At 45.8% G+C, this 21080-nt stretch overlaps 1 protein-coding gene across 1 annotated transcript in view; it reads right to left on the bottom strand.

Moving 5' to 3' along the window:
• LOC144120135 (uncharacterized) overlaps positions 1-21080 on the bottom strand; it is an 89415-nt gene that overhangs the window by 18196 nt on the left and 50139 nt on the right. The window contains exon 5 of the mRNA XM_077652575.1: positions 6543-6613. Coding sequence (XP_077508701.1) covers positions 6543-6613 — 71 coding nt within the window. The remainder of the gene's footprint in view (positions 1-6542; positions 6614-21080) is intronic.

Below are 21080 nucleotides of genomic sequence, written 5' to 3'. Positions count from 1 at the left end.
TCGCAAATGCTATTCACCGCCTGTTTACAGGAGGTTTTCCGAGGTCTGAATTCGGAGCAGCTGGGATAAGAGTTAATGGAGTATATCTAAATGATCAGCGATTCGCTGATGGCATAGCTTTGCTGAGTCACTCAGGACGTGAACTGCATATCATGACTAATGAGTTAAACAGGCAGAGGAGAACGCTGGGTCTAAAAATTAATGAGCAGAAAACCAAAGTAATGTTCAGCAGTCTAGCAAGATAACAGCAGTTCACAAGTGGAAGCGAGGTGCTGGAAGTGGTAAAGTAGCAGGTGGTGACAGCTGATCCGGATCATGAAAGGGAAATAACTAGAAGGGAGCGCATATGCCAGGTTCTCTCAGATTATGAATACACTTTACCAATATCCCTCAAGAGAATAGTATACAACCGCTGCATCTTACTAGTACTCACCTACGGGGCAGAAACGTGGAGACTAACGAAAAGGGTCCAGCTTAAGTTAAGTACAACGCAGCGAGCTATGGAAAGAAAAATGATAGGGGTAGCCTTAAGAGATCTGAAGGAGGCAGAGTGGGTGAGGGAACATACGCATCGAAATCAAGCGGAAGAACTGGGCTTCGGCAGTGCATGTAATGCGAAGACAAGAAAACGGCTTGTTCTGAAGGCTAATGGAGTGGATTCCAAGAGGAGGCAAGCGTAGCAGGGGGTGGGAGAAGGTTAGGTAGGTGGATGCGATTAAAAAGTTTCCAGGCATAGGGTGGGAGCTGCTGAAAAATTACAGGCTGAATTGAAGAGACGTGGGCGAGGCCTTTCTCTGTAGTGGGTGTAGTCAGGTTGATGATGATGATGATGATTACTTTGCACCTGTCATCCAACGCTTCAGATGGAGATTTTTTCAACGCCGAGGTTTGAATGCTAATCCTTTACTAAGTCAACAGGTGTACGAGTATGAGACAAAAAGAACATCCTAAGTCAACAAGTGTAGAAGCAGATAGTATGCTTTCATGGTGCGCTTACTATTAGCCAACTTATTTAACCAGCTTTTTGATCATTCCTTTAAACGCCCAAGTATGAATCGTGAACCTGTTCACGCCATGAGAGAATTCAGGCCCAGGGGATTCGAATTTTGTAGGCTTCGCCTATAGTCGGACACACAACTCAAGAACGAAGCGGCGAATTCCGCCCAAAGAAAGCCAATGGCGTTGACAGGTTGTGATGAAATTTCTGTTAATCTACTTATAATCTAATGCAAGACATGCTCTGCTTAGGTTGCCAAGGCCAAAGTTGAAAACAACAAGAACGGTTAAGCGCAAAATACCGTTCTTGTTGTCTTTAACTCTCTCCTTTTCAACCTAAGCAGCGCACGTCTTGCACACGATCACGTTACAACTAGCCTAATCTAAGCACTTGTTAATCTACTTCAACCGCACTTAACGTTTTGGAACCTAAACACTCCCGCCGTGTCACGCAAGCGGGTGCAAAGAGATGAAGCCCGACTGCATAAAAGTCGGTCCACGCCATCGGCTGGAGGGCCTCTTCAGAGGGCTATTCGCCGCTTCGTTGTTGAGCTGTATAGGACTATAGCCGTATTGTTTCCAGCAGGCCAGAAAGCCCGCGCAGTTCTGAAAAAAATACCACTGAAAGCGTGCCCGGTGCACAAGAGCGCGCGGGGTCCACAGCTCTCTCAAGTATGATTTCAGTTCACTCAAAGAAAATCACGTTTATTTTGCGTTAAACAAAAAGTGAAGACTAGTTGACTTGATAAAGGTTCAGGCCCCCAAATACATGACAAACTATGGTTACCAGGGTAAACAAATATGCCCAGAGGAACACAATTCAATGTTGTCAAGACAGAAAGCTGGCCTAGTTTGTGGTTTATTATTAATGAAAAAGATTACCGCTTAGGACAGGGACGAAGTTGATGTTCAGCGCTCGCACCGTCTTTTTCCTATTTGCTGGTTCCTATCTGAAGCGCTAGTCGTTATAATTAAGAATGGAATTCAGTTCACTATAAGATTATCCAAAGAAAATAATAATGCATAACATTACGAAAGGCAACGACATTTGAAATAAATGTACGAACTATAAAGAAAATAGTGTGCCTCAGATTTGCAGAATTAAAGTCATGTAAATTTTCAGATTTTTTCACATTCTGTTCTTGAATCTTATGCGCGTGCAGCTGATTCAAGAGAACAGGGAGAGTGTGCCGAAGTATCTGCGTACCATATGAAGTATGTGAATGCGGCACTACCTAAATATCGGTGTGACGAGTAAAGCAAATATGTGTCTTGAATGTTAAGTGAGCAAAACAATGTATTTCGTAGTAAGAAATGAAATTCAGCTAAAATACCGACTGATTTTCACACAAGAGATTATGCGATTCATTTGGGTACCCTTGTGTATTTCTGTATAAAAGTATACCCCAAGAATTGCAACCTCCGCAGCAGAAATACCAGGAACAAGATTTCCGGTTAGCGAGGGAGGCTTTTAATGTTCCTAGTAACAATGCTTTTATCATCAGTCAGGTAAGCGCGTTTAGCATAACTGAAAAAAATTAAGGGCTTCTGCAAGGTGTTAACAGCGAACATGCTTCCCATTTAAAATCATTTGAGTAGTAGTTTCATGCGCATAGGGGCGGTTCGGGAATTTTTTTTCAGTGAACAGTGGCTATATTATTACGACCAGTCTGAAAAAGTTTGGGGTAAATGCTATACATCGCGCACAAAATAAATATTTTTGTTCGTACCTTCTCTTAATGATTCCTATTCTTCGGGATTGTGCCTAACCAGGATTTTTTTTTTAAAACCTTGTGAGACGCTTAAGCTTCCCAGTTAAGGGTAGAACGTGACAGCCTTACTGGGCCGCCGTCGCTTATAGGCAGCCGAACGCGGGGAGGATGTGCTGGTTCGGCGCGGTGACAGAGTAGCTGCGCAAGGCCTCCGCTGCTGGTGCTCCTCGGATTTTTCAGGCACGAACGACACGACAAGGCCGTGGCAGCCTTAGACTGTGCCGACGCCGGCTTTTCCCCTTCACGAGCTCCTTAACGCTATGCGTTAAATGTGAAGCTTTGAACCCCTTTTTGCAATTTGTGTCAATTCTTCAGCGTTCGCGTAACGGCGCCATAGAGATGACTTTGCGAGACTCTGAACCTCCGGATTAGTGCCACTTAGAAGACGGCGATGAGCGGCCAGTGCCGCGGGACGGAGCTCTCGCGCTTCTCGGACTTACAAGCTGCAAGAGACAGTTTTTGCTGGGCTCTGAACCTCCAGATTAGCGCATTCGCACTAAACTCGATGTTGTTTGGTGTTGCGCGCAAAGAGGAAGCAATTTTTCGATGTTGCGCTCAAAGGCCTACGCGTATAATATATGCAGAGGCGCGGTGGTGAAGTTTCCCTGTGATCTCCCTCTTGTTTTGCCACGTGACTTAAGTACCTTGCAAACCGGCTTACAGCGCTAACATGGCTCGATCTTGTCTCAAGTGAGCCTTCAAGGAGCAGTGGCACGAACCAGTCGCCAGGCCTGTAAGGCCCCTGACTTCACTGCTCAGGCTAAGCGATACACTTCATGTATCGCATCGGTGCGACTACGGATGAAGCACTTGAGGGAAAAATCCCCAAGATCATTCGTGAAATGGTCGTTGCCCTGTTCAGGAAAGCTTTAGTGAGCGCGCTAAAAAAAAGTGCCCCACTCTCAATAAAGCAGACTTCTTTGAGCACATCATTTAGGCACATCACGGGAATCACGACAAAATTATCTATGTTCCAAAAAACATAATCTGCGTCTGCATTTGATTCAAGAAAAGCGGATTTTATCAATAAAGAACGTGGGAAAGCCAACTTTAGGAGATCTAAAAAGCGTTTTTGTCACGTTCGGTATCTCGAAGCGTGATGCCAATTCTGAAATTAAAAAGCAGTTTTGGCCCTCGATTTTGACTTCCTACAATTTCACAATATAACGTTGTGCCCTAAAATAAAAAAAATATAGAGTTCATAAGGCATTTAGGGTAATTATTAGTCTTTTCACGGCTTTCTGTTAGGTAAATGACGTCCTCCTTCGCGTAAAATCAAGCTACAGACACAGCACCGAAGTGCCTTTCATGGCTTTTTAAAGAAAAAATGCATATTGCGTAATTTGAAGCACCCTGCATATTAATGCCGAAATGCAATAAGTGTTCACGGGCCGCCGCGGTGGCTGAGTGGTTATGGCGCTCGGCTGCCGGCCCGAAAGATGCGGGTTCGATCCTGGCCGCGGCGGTCGAATTTCGATGGAGGCGAAGTTCTAGAGGCCCGTGCGCTGTGCGATGTCAGTGCACGTAAAAGAACCCCAGGTGGTCGAAATTTTCGGAGCCCTTCACTAGGGCGTCCCTCATAGCCTGAGTCGCTTTGGGACGTTAAACCCCCATAAACCCATAAACCGACAAATGTTCATGGTTTAACATATTTAGCACCCTTTCCCCCATAAAAGTCGCCCGAAAACTGCTCTACGGACAATCTTACTAATGCGAAAGCATTATTAATCATTAAAGAGCATCTGCAAAAAGAGCACGAAAATTTTTTCTGCACTATTAGGTCGTTCTGTGGAGATAAATGCGCAAAAGTTTGGTTCTGTTAGGTAGCGCGTGAATAGATCTAGAAATGCGAAAAGTTTGGTGATGAACTGTAATTCGTTAGTTAATTAAATTGAATTGTTCAAAAATAATTGCTGTGTTTGAAGCATGTTTTTTGTGACCGATTCCATGAAAAACGATGTAAATGCGTGAGAAGGCTTACTTAGTATAAAGAAATAAAAAACGAAAACAAAAAGAAATAAAATATAAAATAAAAGCAACAATGTTTCAAACTAAAATAAAAAAAATAAATAAAAAATGGAGCAAGAAGGTGAGGAAAACGGAAGGCTTTCGCATTTCCGCTTTTTAGCAGATTTATGCGCAATCCGATAATTTTTCCTTAAGTGGCAAGCGCCAGTTAAATTTGCGTATTCTTTACTCAGTGTACTGCCTTTGTGCGACTGTGTTAAGTACCATGTATTGATAATACTTCATAAGCTAATCCACAATGTCGCTGCTTGTCATTCAAACGTAACAACAAACAGCACCAGCAAGTAGTCACTGCGAACATTATCAATACAAATTTGACTGCACCCAGCGCAAGAAGAAACTACGGATCACTCTTATTTTCTTTTGTAGCCACACATTTATGGAAGAAGTTCAAATTTTTTCCAATTTCAATTTATTTTTACATGTACACATGGTGAGGGTCGAGGGAAAAAAAGCCAGAAATTGTGACTTGACATGCCCCTCGAACCCTACATTGCAGGGCAGCAGGCAACATGCAAATACATACACAAGTAACGTCGCAAAATGCATTCAGTGGTTGGCAAGAACGGTTTGCGCATCATTAGAAAAAACAATAAGGAATGAAATGCACACAAAAATGATAACCAAGAAACCAAAAGAAAAATATATACTTAATAGAAAAACAGGTCTTTGGTTATTTGAATCAGGTCAACACTTTATGGAACGAAAGAGATAAAGAAGCAGTAGGCATGAGGAAATCTAAAAAGTAGCACATACATCCTGTATATCTTTGCGGCATGCTCGCGATACATCAACTTTTGCAGCATGAAACCTATCTAAAAGACGGGGCAGCGTATTTGCTAGGCTATATGTACCATATATTGTGCGGCATGTTGGAATATGCCACAGTTCGCTGTGTTTGCTATGGTAAACTTGTACATTTTGCGAAAGGTGGGATGTGTCACGCAAGTAATTCACATTTTGTTTTATGTCTTTCTTATATCCTTCAGCCAGCCTAACATTATACATTTCAGGCACATTTACGGCATTGAACTGGCGGAGTAAATCGCATGTGGTTATATCATAACCGACGTTTACTTCTGCACTACAGCATTCTTACGTCAACAACAAGTTTCCACTCATATAACACCACCTTACGAATTCAGGCTTTCATTTTACTGCAGGACCGCAAGAACTAACATTGTATTTTTTTTAGTAACCAAAATGTAGTTTCTTTTATCGCTTCGGATGGTTCATAGAAATTTATTTTTATGTATTTATCTTTGTGTTTTAGTCTGATGTATCGCCCAGACAAATAAAACATAAAAAGTCTAATCAAAAGACCCTTTCCGCAACTCGGCTCAAGTTAAGGGGCCCCACCTCTATAAAAACATACACGTACCTATCTTGTGTCAGTAAACATTGATTAATTGAGATGCCCAAGTCCCTTTCGCGCTACAACAAGACCATGATGCTCTACAACACGTGGATTGTGCAAGTGGAAGTTTGAATTCTTCGAACATCACACGCCGTCAGGACAAAATGTGGTCGTGGCGTAGAGGACTATTTGAATACTTGAAGCTAATTAATAAGGGCAGCTTCTTCGATACGACTTGCACTAAAGAGGACCCTTTTTACATTAAAACTGTTTTCTTCGCATACAACAGCAGCCTCTGCAATAAGAGGAACACCCATGATAGGTTCTATATTAAATAGAGAATTCTGTGGACAAGAGCTCTGCGGGAAAGCCGCTGCATCGCGTCTCACCTCTTGCTCGAAGACTTCGCGGGGTGGCGCCAGGCATGATAAGTTCACGGCATTCTGGCGGGTCACTTCGCCTGCAGCAGGTTTAACAACAGCATGCGTAATTGCGCTTACTCGATGCGACGGTGGATATAAGAAATATTTTCGGTATTATCTGAATAGATATTATGCCGGAAAGAAATTTTGAATATTTCAAGAAAAATAATTTTGTCGTTTTTTTTTTTTAGTCTATTGCCCATTTGGTTAGAACACTTCTCGTGGCATGCAGTAAAATGCATCTCGGCATACTTGCAAGAGGCTAGTTTCAGATTTGATGAACTGGGAAACCCAGCCAAAGCCTTCGCGAAAACAAACTGAACAATAACATTAAATAAATCCTTCGCCTTCTTGTGTACTCCAGGGCCTGAAATGAAAATACTTCTAAGTAAGAGGTTTTATAGTTGAGGTCAATTGAATTCTTTAGGGATGCCGAAGTGTTCTTCCTGCTCGTCTCCTTTTTCGCAAGGTGCTTTCTTATGGCATATCCTTTTAAACGAGCACTCGCCAAAGTCATAAAGAAAAAAAACCGTAAGAGAATTGACGTTTCGGCACCACTACGGGTGCCTTGTTTACAATGGGATGAAAAACGAGACGGGCTGCTGCTTATGTAGGGAAAACGTTGCGTATCGTGCGGATGTATATCTCGGGTAGATTGCCCTGTGTCCTGCTAATCGCTTGGCTTGTCATTTGTATGTGAAGGGATTCCTTGAGCAGGCGAGTAGATAATGATTTTTCTTTTTCAAGTATGCGCGCGGAATCCCAGTCAATCGATCAAGTGGCCCGTGTTTTGCTGGTGTTCGGCGAGAGCGTTAGAAGTCACTTTTTTGTTTTTGACGTCACGCTGGTGTTCTTTGAATCGTCTCCTGAAGTCCCCAGTTTCGCCTATATAGGCTGCACCGTATTCTTTGCAAGGAATTTTGTAAACTACCCCAGGATAGCTGGTCTTTTCAAGCGGGCCTTTTACTCGTACCAAATGGTTTCGGAGCTTGCTGGATGGGACATGGGCAACTTGGATATCGTAGTCAGCCAATATCCGGCATAACGTCTCGCTGACACCAGGGGCATATGGGATGGCTGCACGTGTTTTCTTTTTGGCTGCTCTTGCTTCGGCTTGAGGGGCCGCAGCGTGTCGTTCTTGTGATTGCAGTACTGGACGCGGGTATCCGTTCTTTGAAAGCTAATTTCTTATGGGGCGGACTTCACGAGTTCTTTTGCATGGGATTGAACAAAGCTTGAAGGCACGTATAGCCTCTTCAACGCTGTTGAAGAGGCTATACGCAAGGTCGCCCTCAGCTTACAAAGCGAAGCGCGCTCAAGGGCCTTTGGAGCTCTTTCTAAGCTTGCTAAAAGCAAGACTCGCACTATCACACCCGCAGAGCAGACAGCATTGACCAGGCTGCAGAAGAACAAAGACATCGTCATCTTCTCTGCTTACAAGGGTAACGCCGCTGTCGTTTTAGACCGCACCGACAATGTGCAAAAAATAGACGCCCTTCTGGAGGACACAACGACGTACGCCAAGCTGGCGCGAGACCCTACAAAGAAAATCGAGTCCGAGCTGCAAAAACTTCTTACTGATGTTTTCAACTTCGTCCCCCACGATAATGGCTATCTTTACAATCGCCTACTTTGTCGCAACGGCTCGGCGCCAGCTATATACGGGGTGCCCAAGGTACACAAGAAGGAGGTACCACTTCGCCCGATTGTTGACTTCACACGGTCACCACTGAACAAGTTGTCGGGATACCTCCACCGGGTACTGGCGCCTTTGGCAGGAAACACGCCTACGCTCGTCAAAGACTCGGCACATTTCATTTAAAAACTGAAGACTGCGACTTTTTTCGATGATCACATTATGGTGTCATTCGACGTGAGGTCCATGTTTACCTGCGTGCCGGTGGGCTTCGCAGTCGAGTGTTGCAGGAATGCCCTGAAGAACGACTTGTATCTGCCAGAACGTACGCCCGTAGAGACAGACGACTTGTGCCGGCTCCTGCTTGTCAAACACATACTTTGTGTTCCACAAGACGATGTACAAGCAGACCTTCGGGACAGCAATGGGAGCCTCCATTTCCGTAGTCTGCTCCAACCTGGCCCTAGAAACGATAGAGAGTCGTGCGCTTGCGTCGTTCGACCCGCCACCTAGGTTTTTCCGGCGGTACGTCGAAGACTCTTTCTGCGCCATGCGACGAGAGGATGCGGAAAAATTTCTACGGCACCTGAACTCATTTGAAGAGAGCGTTCAGTTCACGATGGAAGAAGAGAGCAATGGGCGCCTCCCTTTCCTCGACGTCCTCATCGAGCGAACAGCAAACGGCATCACGACGAGCGTGTACAGGAAGCCCATCCGCACAGGGAAGTACCTGAATTTTAATTCTGCGCACCCAATAGGCCAGAAACGCTCAGTTGCTGCGACGCTTTAAAATCGTGCCTTCAAGCTTTGTTAAAGCCCATGCAAAAGAACTCGTGAAGGCCGCCGCATACGAAATTAGCTTTCAAAGAATGGATGCCCGCGTCAAGTACTGCAATCACAAGAACGACACGCTGCGGCCCCTCAAGCCGAAGCAAGAGCAGCCAAAAAGAAAACACGTGCAGCCATCCCATATGCCCCTGGTGTCAGCGAGACGTTATGCCGGATATTGGCTGAATACGACACCCAAGTTGCCCATGTCCCATCTAGCAAGCTCCGAAACCATTTGGTACGAGTAAAGGACCCGCTTGAAAAGACCAGCTACCCTGGGGTAGTTTACAAAATTCCTTGCAAATAATACGGTGCAGCCTATATAGGCGAAACTGGGGACTTCAGGAGACGATTCAAAGAACACGAGCGTGACGTCAAAAACAAAAAAGTGACTTCTAACGCTCTCGCCGAACACCAGCAAAACACGGGCCACTTGATTGATTGACTGGGATTCCGCGCGCATACTTGAAAAAGAAAAATCATTATCTACTCGCCTGCTCAAGGAATCCCTTCACATACAAAGGACAAGCCAAGCGATTAACAGGACACAGGGCAATCTACCTGAGATATACATCCGCACGATACGCAACGTTTTCCCTACATAAGCAGCAGCCCGTCTCCTTTTTCATCCCATTCTGAACAAGGCACCCGTAGTGGTGCCGAAACGTCAATTCTCTTACGGTTTTTTTTTCCTTTATGACTTTGGCGAGTGTTTTTTTAAAAAAGATATGCTGAATTTTCCTCGCCAGACGGGTTTCCGTCGAACCCTCAACTATGCTTTCTTATGATTGATAGTAATGCTACCGCTGTTGTTGACAGCGCTTAAAAAACATGCACAGAAGACTGAAAACATGAAAGACGACGTCACAGGCGCTGAATCAGCGCCTGTGACGTCGTATTCCATGTTTTCAGTCTTCTGTCTGTGTTTTTTAAGCGCTGTCAACAACAATGGATCAGCAACAACTAGCCCGACAATTTGTCCTATTCAATGCGACCGCGTTTCAATACCCTGTTTGTAAAAACCTGCGCATACGTATGCGATGTCTTTCGTAACACCCTGAAGTGAGCGAAAGCGGACCAGATGCCGTTCAGGTGATAGGGCTTTTGAGCGGGAAGAGATTTGCTGGGGATCGGGCATACCACTCCTGAGCACTGGGCGCGGACAGGAGCGGCACTTTGACGTTGCGCGCATACCGTAAATTTCGATATACAGGGCGCTAGCTATACACCCTTAAAATTTAAAAGTTCGCGCTTTGTAGACCATATACAGGCGTGAACATTATAGTTCAAATTATAAAGAAATGCGCAAGGCGATCATAAGGACCGGTTGCGGACAACAGACTGATTGGAGAGAATATATTAAAAATAATACCTCCACGCACACTTGACCTTTCGGGACTATACACCGAGTGCGAATTGTATACCAGAAACTAAGGCAGTTATTTCCATGGCACATGTTTGAAATACGTTCTGATCCGGCATTGGGAAGCATCGACTCAAGGGCTCATAGAGCGCCGATTTCATGAGCACGAAATCTCGCTGGAACGACAGTTTGTGGCGCATCTAACGTGACTGGCCGAAGGAATGCGCAAGCATCGCATACCCTTATCCATGGGTCGTCCTGTAGCACGTTGCACCCCGTGCTTCTTTACCGGTGGCACCGGTGGTGCCTCGCTCGTCACAGAAGCATTCGTCTACGCCGCCTTTCGCTCGCTCTTTCGAGCCTGTACCCGCTGCGCAGTCTTGCAGGCACAGATCTTCGCATCAAATGACTTCTTGCGCTTACCGGGCTCCAATGCAGCGGCTGGGCAGAGGGGTATGGGTGAGCCTAGAACCCCCGATAAAGCCTACCTTTGCCGCTTTTGCCGTTCACGCACAGGGGTGGCGCCGGCGCTATATAGACCAGAATACTATACCCTCGCAGCGGGCCCTGTTCGTGCGTGCTATCAAACACACTGGTGTCAGGCGGCTTTTTTCCCCGGCCAGCGAAAACGGTTCGAAGTTTCATTGCGCCTTGTACAACAAAAGGTCTTTGTAACCTCTGAGAGTGCTTAAACACATCCTTGTCATCCTTCTGCGAATACAATAAGTCATCTAGGCACCACTGATTTGACTACGGATGCAGTAAGCGCCGGAGAAAAAAAAAGCAACTGTGTTGTGAAGCGCAGTGCGCGATGTGCGCGACGTGTGTCGAGAGCTCGGCCGCCGCGGAGATATCAGGACTATGTCCACTGCAGGACAAAGGCCTCCCCTATATCTCTCCAACTGGCGCATGATGGCCCTAGCTGCCTATGTGTCGTTAAACCCAACCTAAAACATATCTCTCCATTTAACATTGTCCTGTGCCAGCTGCTGCCACCTTGTCCCCGCAAAACTTCTGTATCTCATCCGCCCACTTAACCTTACGGTATCTAATCAGCTACCCTTAACGAGCATCGGTTATCTTGCCTTCGCATCACATGCCCTGCCCAAGGCCATTTCTTCCTCTTGATTTGGACTAGGATGTCATTAACCCGCACTTGTTCCCTCACCCACTCTGCCCGCTTCCGTTCTCTTAACGTTACACCTATAATTTTTCTTTCTATAGCTCACTGCGATGTCCTCAATTTCAGTTGAATTTGTTTCGTTAGCCTCCACATTTCTGCCCCGTAGGTGAGTACCGGTAAAACGCAGCTGTAATGTACTTTTCTCTTGGAGGATATTGGTAAACTGCCATTCATGATATCAGAGAACCGGCTAAATGCGCTCCACCTCATTCTTATTTTTCTAATAATTTCACTCACGTGATCCGGATCTGCGGTCAGTACCTGCCCTAAGCAGACGTATTCCCTTGCCATTTCCAGCGCCTCTCTACCAATTGTAAACTTCTGTTTCCTTGCTAGACTGTTGAACATTTTTTTTTGTTTTCTGCATGTCAATTTTTAGACCCACCGTTCTGCTCTACCTGTCTAACTCATTGATCATGATTTGCAGTTACTCCGAGTGACTTAGCAAGGCAATGTCATCAGCAAATAGCAGATTACTTAAGTATTCTCCTTTAACTCCTTTCACTATCTGTTCCCAATCCAGGCCTCTGAACACAGCTTGTAAACAGGCAGCGAATTGCATTGGCGAGATTGCGTTTCCCTGACTCATAACTCTCCTTATAGGAATTTTATTTTTAACTTTATAAGGATTACGGGGGCTGTGGAGCCGTTATGTATATCTTCCGATACTCTTAAAACTCCGACCTGCGTCAAACATTGGATGGCTGCGGTGTACAGAATATATTGCAAATTGGAGCCAAGTACGAAAGCTCGAGCAAATACTGTGTTTGAAACGGTCGACTTAACTGCGTGGCCATCGTGATACCTTTAAATTAGTTAGCGTGGTATGAGAACATGCAGGTACTCTCGGGGCATTCGGGACGGGTCGACTGAGAGTGTGTTTCGCTGGGAAGCAGCGTGAATAAACGACTCCTTTGTGGACTTCGAAGACTGCTTCCTTGCTGCAAGCCACTCTGCCGCTTTCCTCTCTGCGGTGGTTGCGTGCGCCGCAGTTGTGCCCACTGCACGTGTGGTGACTGCTAGTTGGGGCCTTCGGCTCGTGCAAAGCTCGAACGCACGTTGGTTGATAGCCCGTACCCACCGCAGTAACCACAACACCCACCGATTTAAACCCTGTGCCAATGCTGCTGATCGGCTACACAAGAAAAACAAGTACAGGTGCATTCTTCGATTTTTGTTTACACGCTAGCGCCATCTATGTGGTCGCGCTGAAATAGCGCATTGGCTACGAGTATGACCGATAGATGCGAATGAATTTGGTCAAGCGAGAATTCCACCATGAGCCCATTTTGGTCGCTGCAACCCCTCGGTTACGTTTCTAGCTCGAGTGCTCCAGTGCTATATAGGTAGGTAGCACTTCGTCAGGGTTCGCCGAATTATCGGATACATCCCGTATACGTAACATCCCGGCTACGCACCTTCGTAATTCGTGGCTCGCAACAAGAGCCAGTCGCGGTGGATCGGAGAGAGTGTTTTGACAAAACGATATCAGAGCTGCTATCAGTGCAGGTATTTCACCATTATCCCACTAAGGGCAAGCATGCAGATGAACTGTTTGTAGCAATGCTCGCAGCATTATTGAAGCCTGCCTCATGGTTTCGCGGCGATTAGCGGGCTTAACAGGTGGTTTGTAAAAGCCGCTCGCGAAGTTCGAGCACTTGCCGGAGGCATCTGACCCGGTGCTGGCCTGTAGAAGACATGGCAAGTGGCCACAACGGCATCGCTGAAAGTCGTAGAATGATCAACTCAATCACTGCAAATTATGTTTTTAATTACGGTGTCGGACAACGTTTACAAAGTGCTGCTTGGCCGCTGCTTCCGTATGCTGCCACTGCAGTGCGGTTCGCGTTACAACCCGAAAGTTGTGCTTCCCTTTAGCAGATGGCGCCGTAGCGCTTTAAAAATGTCGGCGCTTAAGTTTCGTATTCTGGTCTATACCCGCTTTATCCTCTGGTCGGGTGCGCGCTGAGCCGTGATCCTGTACAACGTACACCACACTTGACGTCAGGCGTCTGAAAGAGCCTGACTAGGAAAAGTTTGGCTCCATCGCACAAACGCCACCCATAAAGGCCCTAAAAAGGAACAGCCCTTTTATGGGAAGAGCTCTATGTATTACTTCCTAAGTGACGTGTCTGTCCCACAGGCCCGCGCAAGTCTGACTCAGCACTTGTTTCCACTGCGCTCGCTAGGGGTGCAATTGTAGTACGGCTTTGTCGCTTTGACGATGGGCGGCGTTGTTGCCACTGCAGACTCGGGGTCAGAGAGTGAGGGGAGGAGGCGCGACTCATGCGAGGAGCTCTGCCGTGCTAGAGCTTCGAAGATGCCGATGAGAGAAGCGAGCACAGTACCTGGTGCCTTTGTGGACGCACGATGTGGGCTAGGTAGCATATTTTAAATCCATGGCTCGAATTGCCAGGGCAGGTTAAGGTTCGCAAGCTGAAATGGCGAGGAGGTGAAGCATTGCTATATGCCCGGAGATGGGCAGGAGCATAGTACCTCGTGTAAACGGTGCTATAATTAGGGCCTCTGTCCACTTGTAACAGATAGTTACAGGCAGGGCGCCTCTACGACCGCGCTTCCGCTTCCAGGGAGGGGAGAGCCAGGCTTTGAAACAAACTACTTCGCCATTTCCCTTTCGCTATGGTGCTTTCGGTCGTAGCCGCCGGTTGCGTACAACGCATGCGTATTGTGTGGTTCTATGCGACGTAGTGATGACTGAAATAATATGACTGAACTAAAAAAAGGCGGTGAATATTTTTTGCTTTGCTCGATGCAGTAATGTTCTCGCTGTTTGCAGCGTGTTTTATGCGTGGCGCACTTGCTCTGTCTGCACGGCGGTCGATAAATAATCACGGAGTGTTGTGTTGCCCAGTACACTGGCTGCATTAAAAAAAGGTTCAGAGGCTATGTCGCTTTCCTTCGCATCCGTCATTTCAGCATCTTTGTCACCGAATTGATTAGGATTGTGCTGCATTCATTAATCGAATGTTACGATTTTTCACAAGACAGTTCGCTTTTAGAGCGCAGCTCTTAAGCGCCCGTTCGCGGGTTGAGGTGCATCGCCGCCATCAGTGTAATCGAGCCAAACAATAAATAAATAAACAAATAAAAGTAAGCATTGCCACGAATAGGATCCGCTTCTCTGGTCACTGCACGCGGGCACTAGGCTAACGCCAGAGCCAGTGCTAAACTGTAACGCAATTTAGGGCTGTTCATTGCACGCCGTCGTCTTCTTCCACTAATACTGCTATCGAAGTAGTATACACATTCTCCCCCGCAGTGCACTGAACATCGCAGTCTTCATCAAGCTATACGACTATCAAACTAATATCGTTGCAAGACGTGCTGCGACCCAGCAAAGCAAAATAATGGACCTACAGAGCCTGAGACACTGACAGAGCGTCACTCAAATTTCGTATTAGGGAGAATCGTAATCGTCCTTATTATTTTTTTCGTAACGTAAGGGCGCTAAATTTATCATCTAAACGGTCCTCCGCATCACTTAGCGAAGATGGGTAACTGAGGATATGTCTGGAACGAAATGCTCGTATTTCTCAATTGTTTCCCTTGGCGCTTTAGTTGAGCAATGAAATTATGGAGATAGTTAAGTTTCCCTCGAGACAGGGGTAACAGGAAGTATGCTGAAAAAATTATGCTTTTACGCCTTGCTGATTCATTGTTGCTACGTCAACTTTCTAGAGGAAACGTTATTTTTTTGTTTACAAGCGACAAATGAAAAACAAAAGAGGAAACTACTAAAGGTGACTGCTTCGGAATGAAACGTGACGAAATGATTCTTGCGAACTACATATTTTTATCCCAATGCCCCCAACTGCGGCATAATCAACACCCTACATAGATCACTTAAGTTTCATACGCCTTAAAAACCACGCAACAATTATTTATAGAAAGAAAACACTTGCTTAAAACCAACAATCTACTTCTCTCAGCTGTTATCGAATTCATTTCCCTGTTCCGCGGTAACACGTCAACGGTATTTAAAAAAGCAACCGCTTTCCCTCACATAGGAAATATTTCCAGACGCGGCGTATTTCTAATATGTTTACGCCGATGCAAGAAGTTATTCAAGCGGCAATCTACAAATTATTCAAATTCCGGCACACACGGGGATAGAAGGAAACGAAAGGGCAGACAGCTTGGCTCGAGAGATCACGTACCGAACCGAGCGGCCATACGCCCTGAGACAGCACTTCACCGTTGTGATCGGATTTTCAGAATACTTAAACTATCAAAGAGGCAGGAGAATTCGATACTCCCCGCCACATAAGGGCCTAACACAACAAGAAGGAGCTAGTTGGCGGAGGCTGCAAACGGGAACATTCTTTAACCTGCATATACTTACCAAGATGTATCCTACACAGTATAGGAACACATGCCCGTGGTGCGGGGCAAACCCCACGCTTTACCACATAACCTGGGAGTGTAAGCGAAACTACACGTTCCACCAACACAAAACCCCGAGTGCGGAGCAGTGGGAGAGCCGGCTGCGAGCTCGCCGCCCAAAGGGCAATGGTGCAGCACGCAAGCGAAGCAGCACGACTCAGTGGAGCCCTGGACTAGGGCCCAACCCTGCTTTGAAGGTTAAGAGTCTGCAGCGATGCAGACGAAGACCGAACGCTAAACCCTTAATGGACCAAATGAAGTTTTTCTCTCTCTCAAGTGGAAAATTCATTCTCGTCGCCTAAGATGCCATCAGCCGCTAAGATCATCTCGTTCAGAAGCATTTAGCGGCCGGTTTAAATATATCCAAATTCACACCACCAAGCGTGATCAGCATATATCGGCACCGTAGCTCACGAATGTTCCTACAAAAGCCCTTTCACCGAAGAGAAAGTTGTGGAAACCATGAACGCAAAATAGGTACGAGCCCCGGAGAAAGTGCTACCGAACCCACTCCTTCGAACAGCGTAAGAGCGGAATTCGGTCGAAGACCCCGACAGTCCCAGGCGGCTCACTGCTACTCCAGTGCGGGGCCTGCAAACAGGCTAAGCTTAACTATCATAGGGGAGCCGCAGGAACAAAGGCGCCCTCTTGGCTTCCTCCAAACCATTTCCTCCGATCGTCCACGTACTCCGCCTCCAGAGTTGTTCGCCGCGGAAATGTATCTCTCACTCCCGCTGCTGTCAGCAACAAGTATAAAAAAAACACTCTTAAACATCGTCATCATCATCATCACCCGCATGACTACGCCCACTTAAGGACAAATGCCTGTTTCTACAATTAACCCAGTCCCTTGTCAGAAGCTCCCACCCTATACCTGCAAACTTAATACCATCTGCTCACCTAACTTTCTACCGCCGCATGCTACCCAATTGCCTTCACTTGGAATCCACACCGTTACCCTTAAGGACCAGCGGTTATCTTGCTTTCGGATTAAATGCCCTGCCCAAGCCCATTTCTTGCTCTAGACTTCGACTAGCATTCCATTAAACAACGTTCGTTCTTTCACCCTCTCCGTCCGCTTCCGGTCTCTTTCCCTAGTCCATTGCGTTGTCCTTAAATTAAGCTGAACCCTTTTCGTTAGCCTCCATGTTGCTGCCCGATAGGTTAGTACCAGTAAGATACAGCCGTTCAATACGTTTCTTTTGAGACATATTGGTAAACTTCTATTCATGATCTGAGAGGACCTACCGCATGCGCTCCACCCCATTCTTATTCTTCTAGGTGCTTCCCTCTCATGATCAGTATCAGCACTCACTACGAGCCCTTAGTAGACATATTCCCTTACCACTTCCAGCACCTCGCTGCCAATTGTGAGCTGCTCTTCCCTTGCGAGAGTGTTGAACATTGCTTTGGTTTTCTGCATATTAATTTTTAGACCGACCGTTCTGCTGCCTGTCTAACTCATTGATCGTGCGTTGCACTTCATCTCCCGAGTGACTTAGTAAGCCAATGTCATCTGCGAATCGCAAATGACGTAGGTAATCTCCATTAACTATTGCAAAGCCATAACTTTGAGACCACTAATCGGTCAGGCCAGATGGCCACATGGTCCACGGGGTACTGTGGCTTCTGTCAGTACGGTGCCCAAGTAGTGAGATGCGGGGAAACATAAATTGGACAATATGCATGCATATTTGTTTATATCTGAAGCCTGTGCATAAAAATGTTTAAAATTATCTTTGTTTGAATCTTTCACGAAACTAAGATTACTCTTAAAGTCTTTGTTTCCTTTCCTTTACTTTCTGGGACTTGCGGGTACGAAAACACGCGCGACGAATTTCATTGATGCCGTGGTCTTGGCGTCAACGACACGATCCCCTTTTCCAAAATTTCGTTTACATCGGGAGGTACGGGAAAAGCGGCTAAGCTGCAGTTCGAAATATGTAATCTGGACTGTTGAAATAGATGCGTAACTTAGAGTATCCGGGTCAATAAATTCCGCAGGAATATATTGCAATCATTTACTGCAGGTGCTGTTCAGGAGGCACCGTGTTTCTCGGAAGATCAGCTGTGAAACACTATGCTGTGTTCGAGTAATGAACTGCAATACATGTTTTTATATTCTGTGCTTCCAGTCTGTCTTGTTACAGTACCAACAATCGAGAACTCTCCACTCTCACCGCAGATTTAATTGAAAAATGGGCCGCCACTTCACAGCGCCCATTAAGTAAAACAGGAACATGGGACCCAAAATGGTCCGGGTGAGATCGGTGGCTCCACCCTGAAAGCAGAGCTGGCTTTCGAGGCACTGTAGTTCAAGGCCGCTGACGTACTGGTATGTTTTGTGATTTACGCGGCGTTGCGTAAACATTCTGAATTTTGTGGAGTTTAAGATATTCCAGATTTAACATATTTCGCAAGCACATTTCCTCTTGTTTTCTTTCTGGAAGAGACCAAAAGGTCAACCGAATATACGAACTTCTCTTGGTCGGATACAGACGAATTCTCAATGAGCCTCGATTGAAGGATGTCAAACAGCAGTGCTTGAGAAGCCTGAAATTAGAGATAGTACCAAACCTCTATAGCCGCAAAAATCTGCCGGAGAAGTGAAAACTCCGCGATTTATTTTTTTCCTCAGTCGTTTATCTTCGGCATGCCTTTAAAGAACGACGTACCGCACAAAATATGAAGGAACAGAGATGAGCACGTGCGTTTCTGAGAGGAATGCCTAAAACTCTAGCACCGACGATGAGCAACTGCCCGGAATTAAAAGCTAGTAATTCATATTACCGAAACGGGTGTAATTTTGTGGATGTAAAAAGAGCTGCATACGCAGACCAAAGTTCGCTCCTGTAAGGTGCTCATTGAAGGGTGTATTTCCTATAAAATGCGTGTATTGAGTTGAATTACTTGGATTATTGCTGAGAACCTACTTTTTTGTAAGTCACGGTTTGTTCTTCAAACTGCGTAAAGAAAAGGCCCTCAATTTGCTGTCGGCCCAAAGAAGCCGAATAGGAAGATGAAATGAACGGCTGCGCAAATCAGGACACATACAAGAAAGAGACACCACATGCGCACACAGCACGTGGTATGAAAAGCCGCTACATCAGGTCAACAGACTACAAGAAAGAGAAACCACATGCGCACACTACCAACTGTTTATTCTATGGAAAGGTGGCATATTTAAACAGTTCCGCTCAAGCATGATACTCATCCCATTATCACTTCGAACCCAGCACGTGGTATGAAAAGCCGCTACATCAGGTTAACAGACTATATACTGCAGATTAGACTAACAGATAACTCTGATCAATGGAATTAAAAAAAACGAAATAAAGGGGCCATCTCTTACCAAAAGCAGTGTCAAACAATCGTAGCAACAGCAGAGTCATACAGGAGAAGCAAAAGCAGTCAGAAACCAAAAAACAAAATATAAAAAGTAAAAAACCAATAACAATCGTTGCAAAAGCAGTCAAACATATGAAGCAAAAGCAGTCAGAAAAAAGAAAGATGAAACCAATAAAACAATTAACAACCCACCTAAACAAACAGCAGACGGCCGCTAAAAATGCTAGGCTGAAACGTAGCACAGAACATGACGTCACAAAAAACTGTCTAGGAAGGAAACTTCATTTCTACGGAGGAAAACCGAGGCGTCACTCACACATGTGCTTCATTTCTTTTTTTATCATAGAGGCCTCAAGTATTTCACGCGCCACCTGATCACGACTTCTGCCCAGAATCCTTATTCCGTTAAGCACCGGCTTACACTAGGTGTCTCTACAATGGGGAGGCAAATTTGACCCGCCTCCGCTTTCTAACGTTTTCTCATGCTCCCGTGCCCTGCCGTTAATGCAGCGAACCGTCTGGCCTATATAGACCCTTCCACACGTCAGTGGGATTTCATAAACCACTCCGACAGCACAGGATACGAATTGCTTGCCGTGCCTCTTTTCACACAGGGCTTTCTTCTGGCCGATCCTCGAGCATAACCCGCTCAGCTTTTTTGGCGTGGAGAAAACGACAGGAACGTCGAACCGGCCAGCAACCTTCTTCAAACTGTGCGCCACTCGGTGTATATAGGTGACCACTTGTAATCTTCTTGATCCCGGCTTAGCAAGGAATTTTTTCTTTTTGCCTTTCATTTTTTGAAGGAGGGTCTCTGCTACGCTGCAAACGACAGAACACGGGAAGCCAGCCATTTGAAGACTTTCGATCTGATGGTTGAAGCTAGCTTCAGCCATGTGAGCACAGGACTTAAGCAATGCAGACTCGAGGCAAAGAGAAGCGATAGCCCTTTTTTACTGTCTGGTGAGGACCGGGAAAGATGCCTTTTGGATGGTGTTGACGGAATGCTGAGGATATCCCGGAAAAAGCACCTTTACCCGAAGGAGAGCACGCAACACGTCGTGTCGTTCTTCAGGGATAATGACCTAGGACTTCTTCAAGCGGACAAAGAAGGCGGTTTTGCGGTGGTTCCAGCTAGCATTTTCAAAGAAAAGGCGACGCAGGTCATATTGAAGAACTTTGTTCAGGTGAAGAAGAGTGCCTGTAGAGTGAAAACGAAAGCCATCTCGTTGTGCAATGAGCTGCAGCTTTGCAGGCTGGCCAAGAGAATCAGCGATTGCGAGAAAGGGTCTCTTGATGTGTTTTTTACGGTGAAAACCCATAAACCAGACATGCCATTCAGATCCATTGTTAGTGAGAGGGACTCTTGGCAGCAAAAGGTGAGCCAGTTTCTTCTGAAGCATTTGAAAGGACTGGAAGTGGACGATCCCTTCACCACCAAGAATTCTACAGATGTGACAGCTTTTTTAAAAGACCAGTCCTCTATCGGTTACATGTTTTCTGTGGACGTTGAAGATTTATTCTATTCAGTTCCACATAGCGACCTCTTCAAATCCGTACGGGAGTTTATTGAGTATAATGGGGCCATTGCATTTCAGAACTCAGCTGAACTTAGTGTCGACAACTTTTTATCACTACTAGAATTTTACCTTAGGTATACGTTTGTTTCCTTTGAAACAGAAATGTACTTGTAGAGAAGAGGCATTTGCATCGGCTCCTGTGTTGCCCCAGCGTTGTGTAATA

Source organism: Amblyomma americanum, chromosome 2, assembly GCF_052857255.1.
Source record: "Amblyomma americanum isolate KBUSLIRL-KWMA chromosome 2, ASM5285725v1, whole genome shotgun sequence".
Taxonomy (NCBI): domain Eukaryota; kingdom Metazoa; phylum Arthropoda; class Arachnida; order Ixodida; family Ixodidae; genus Amblyomma; species Amblyomma americanum.
This window is presented reverse-complemented; position numbering and strand designations above follow the sequence as displayed.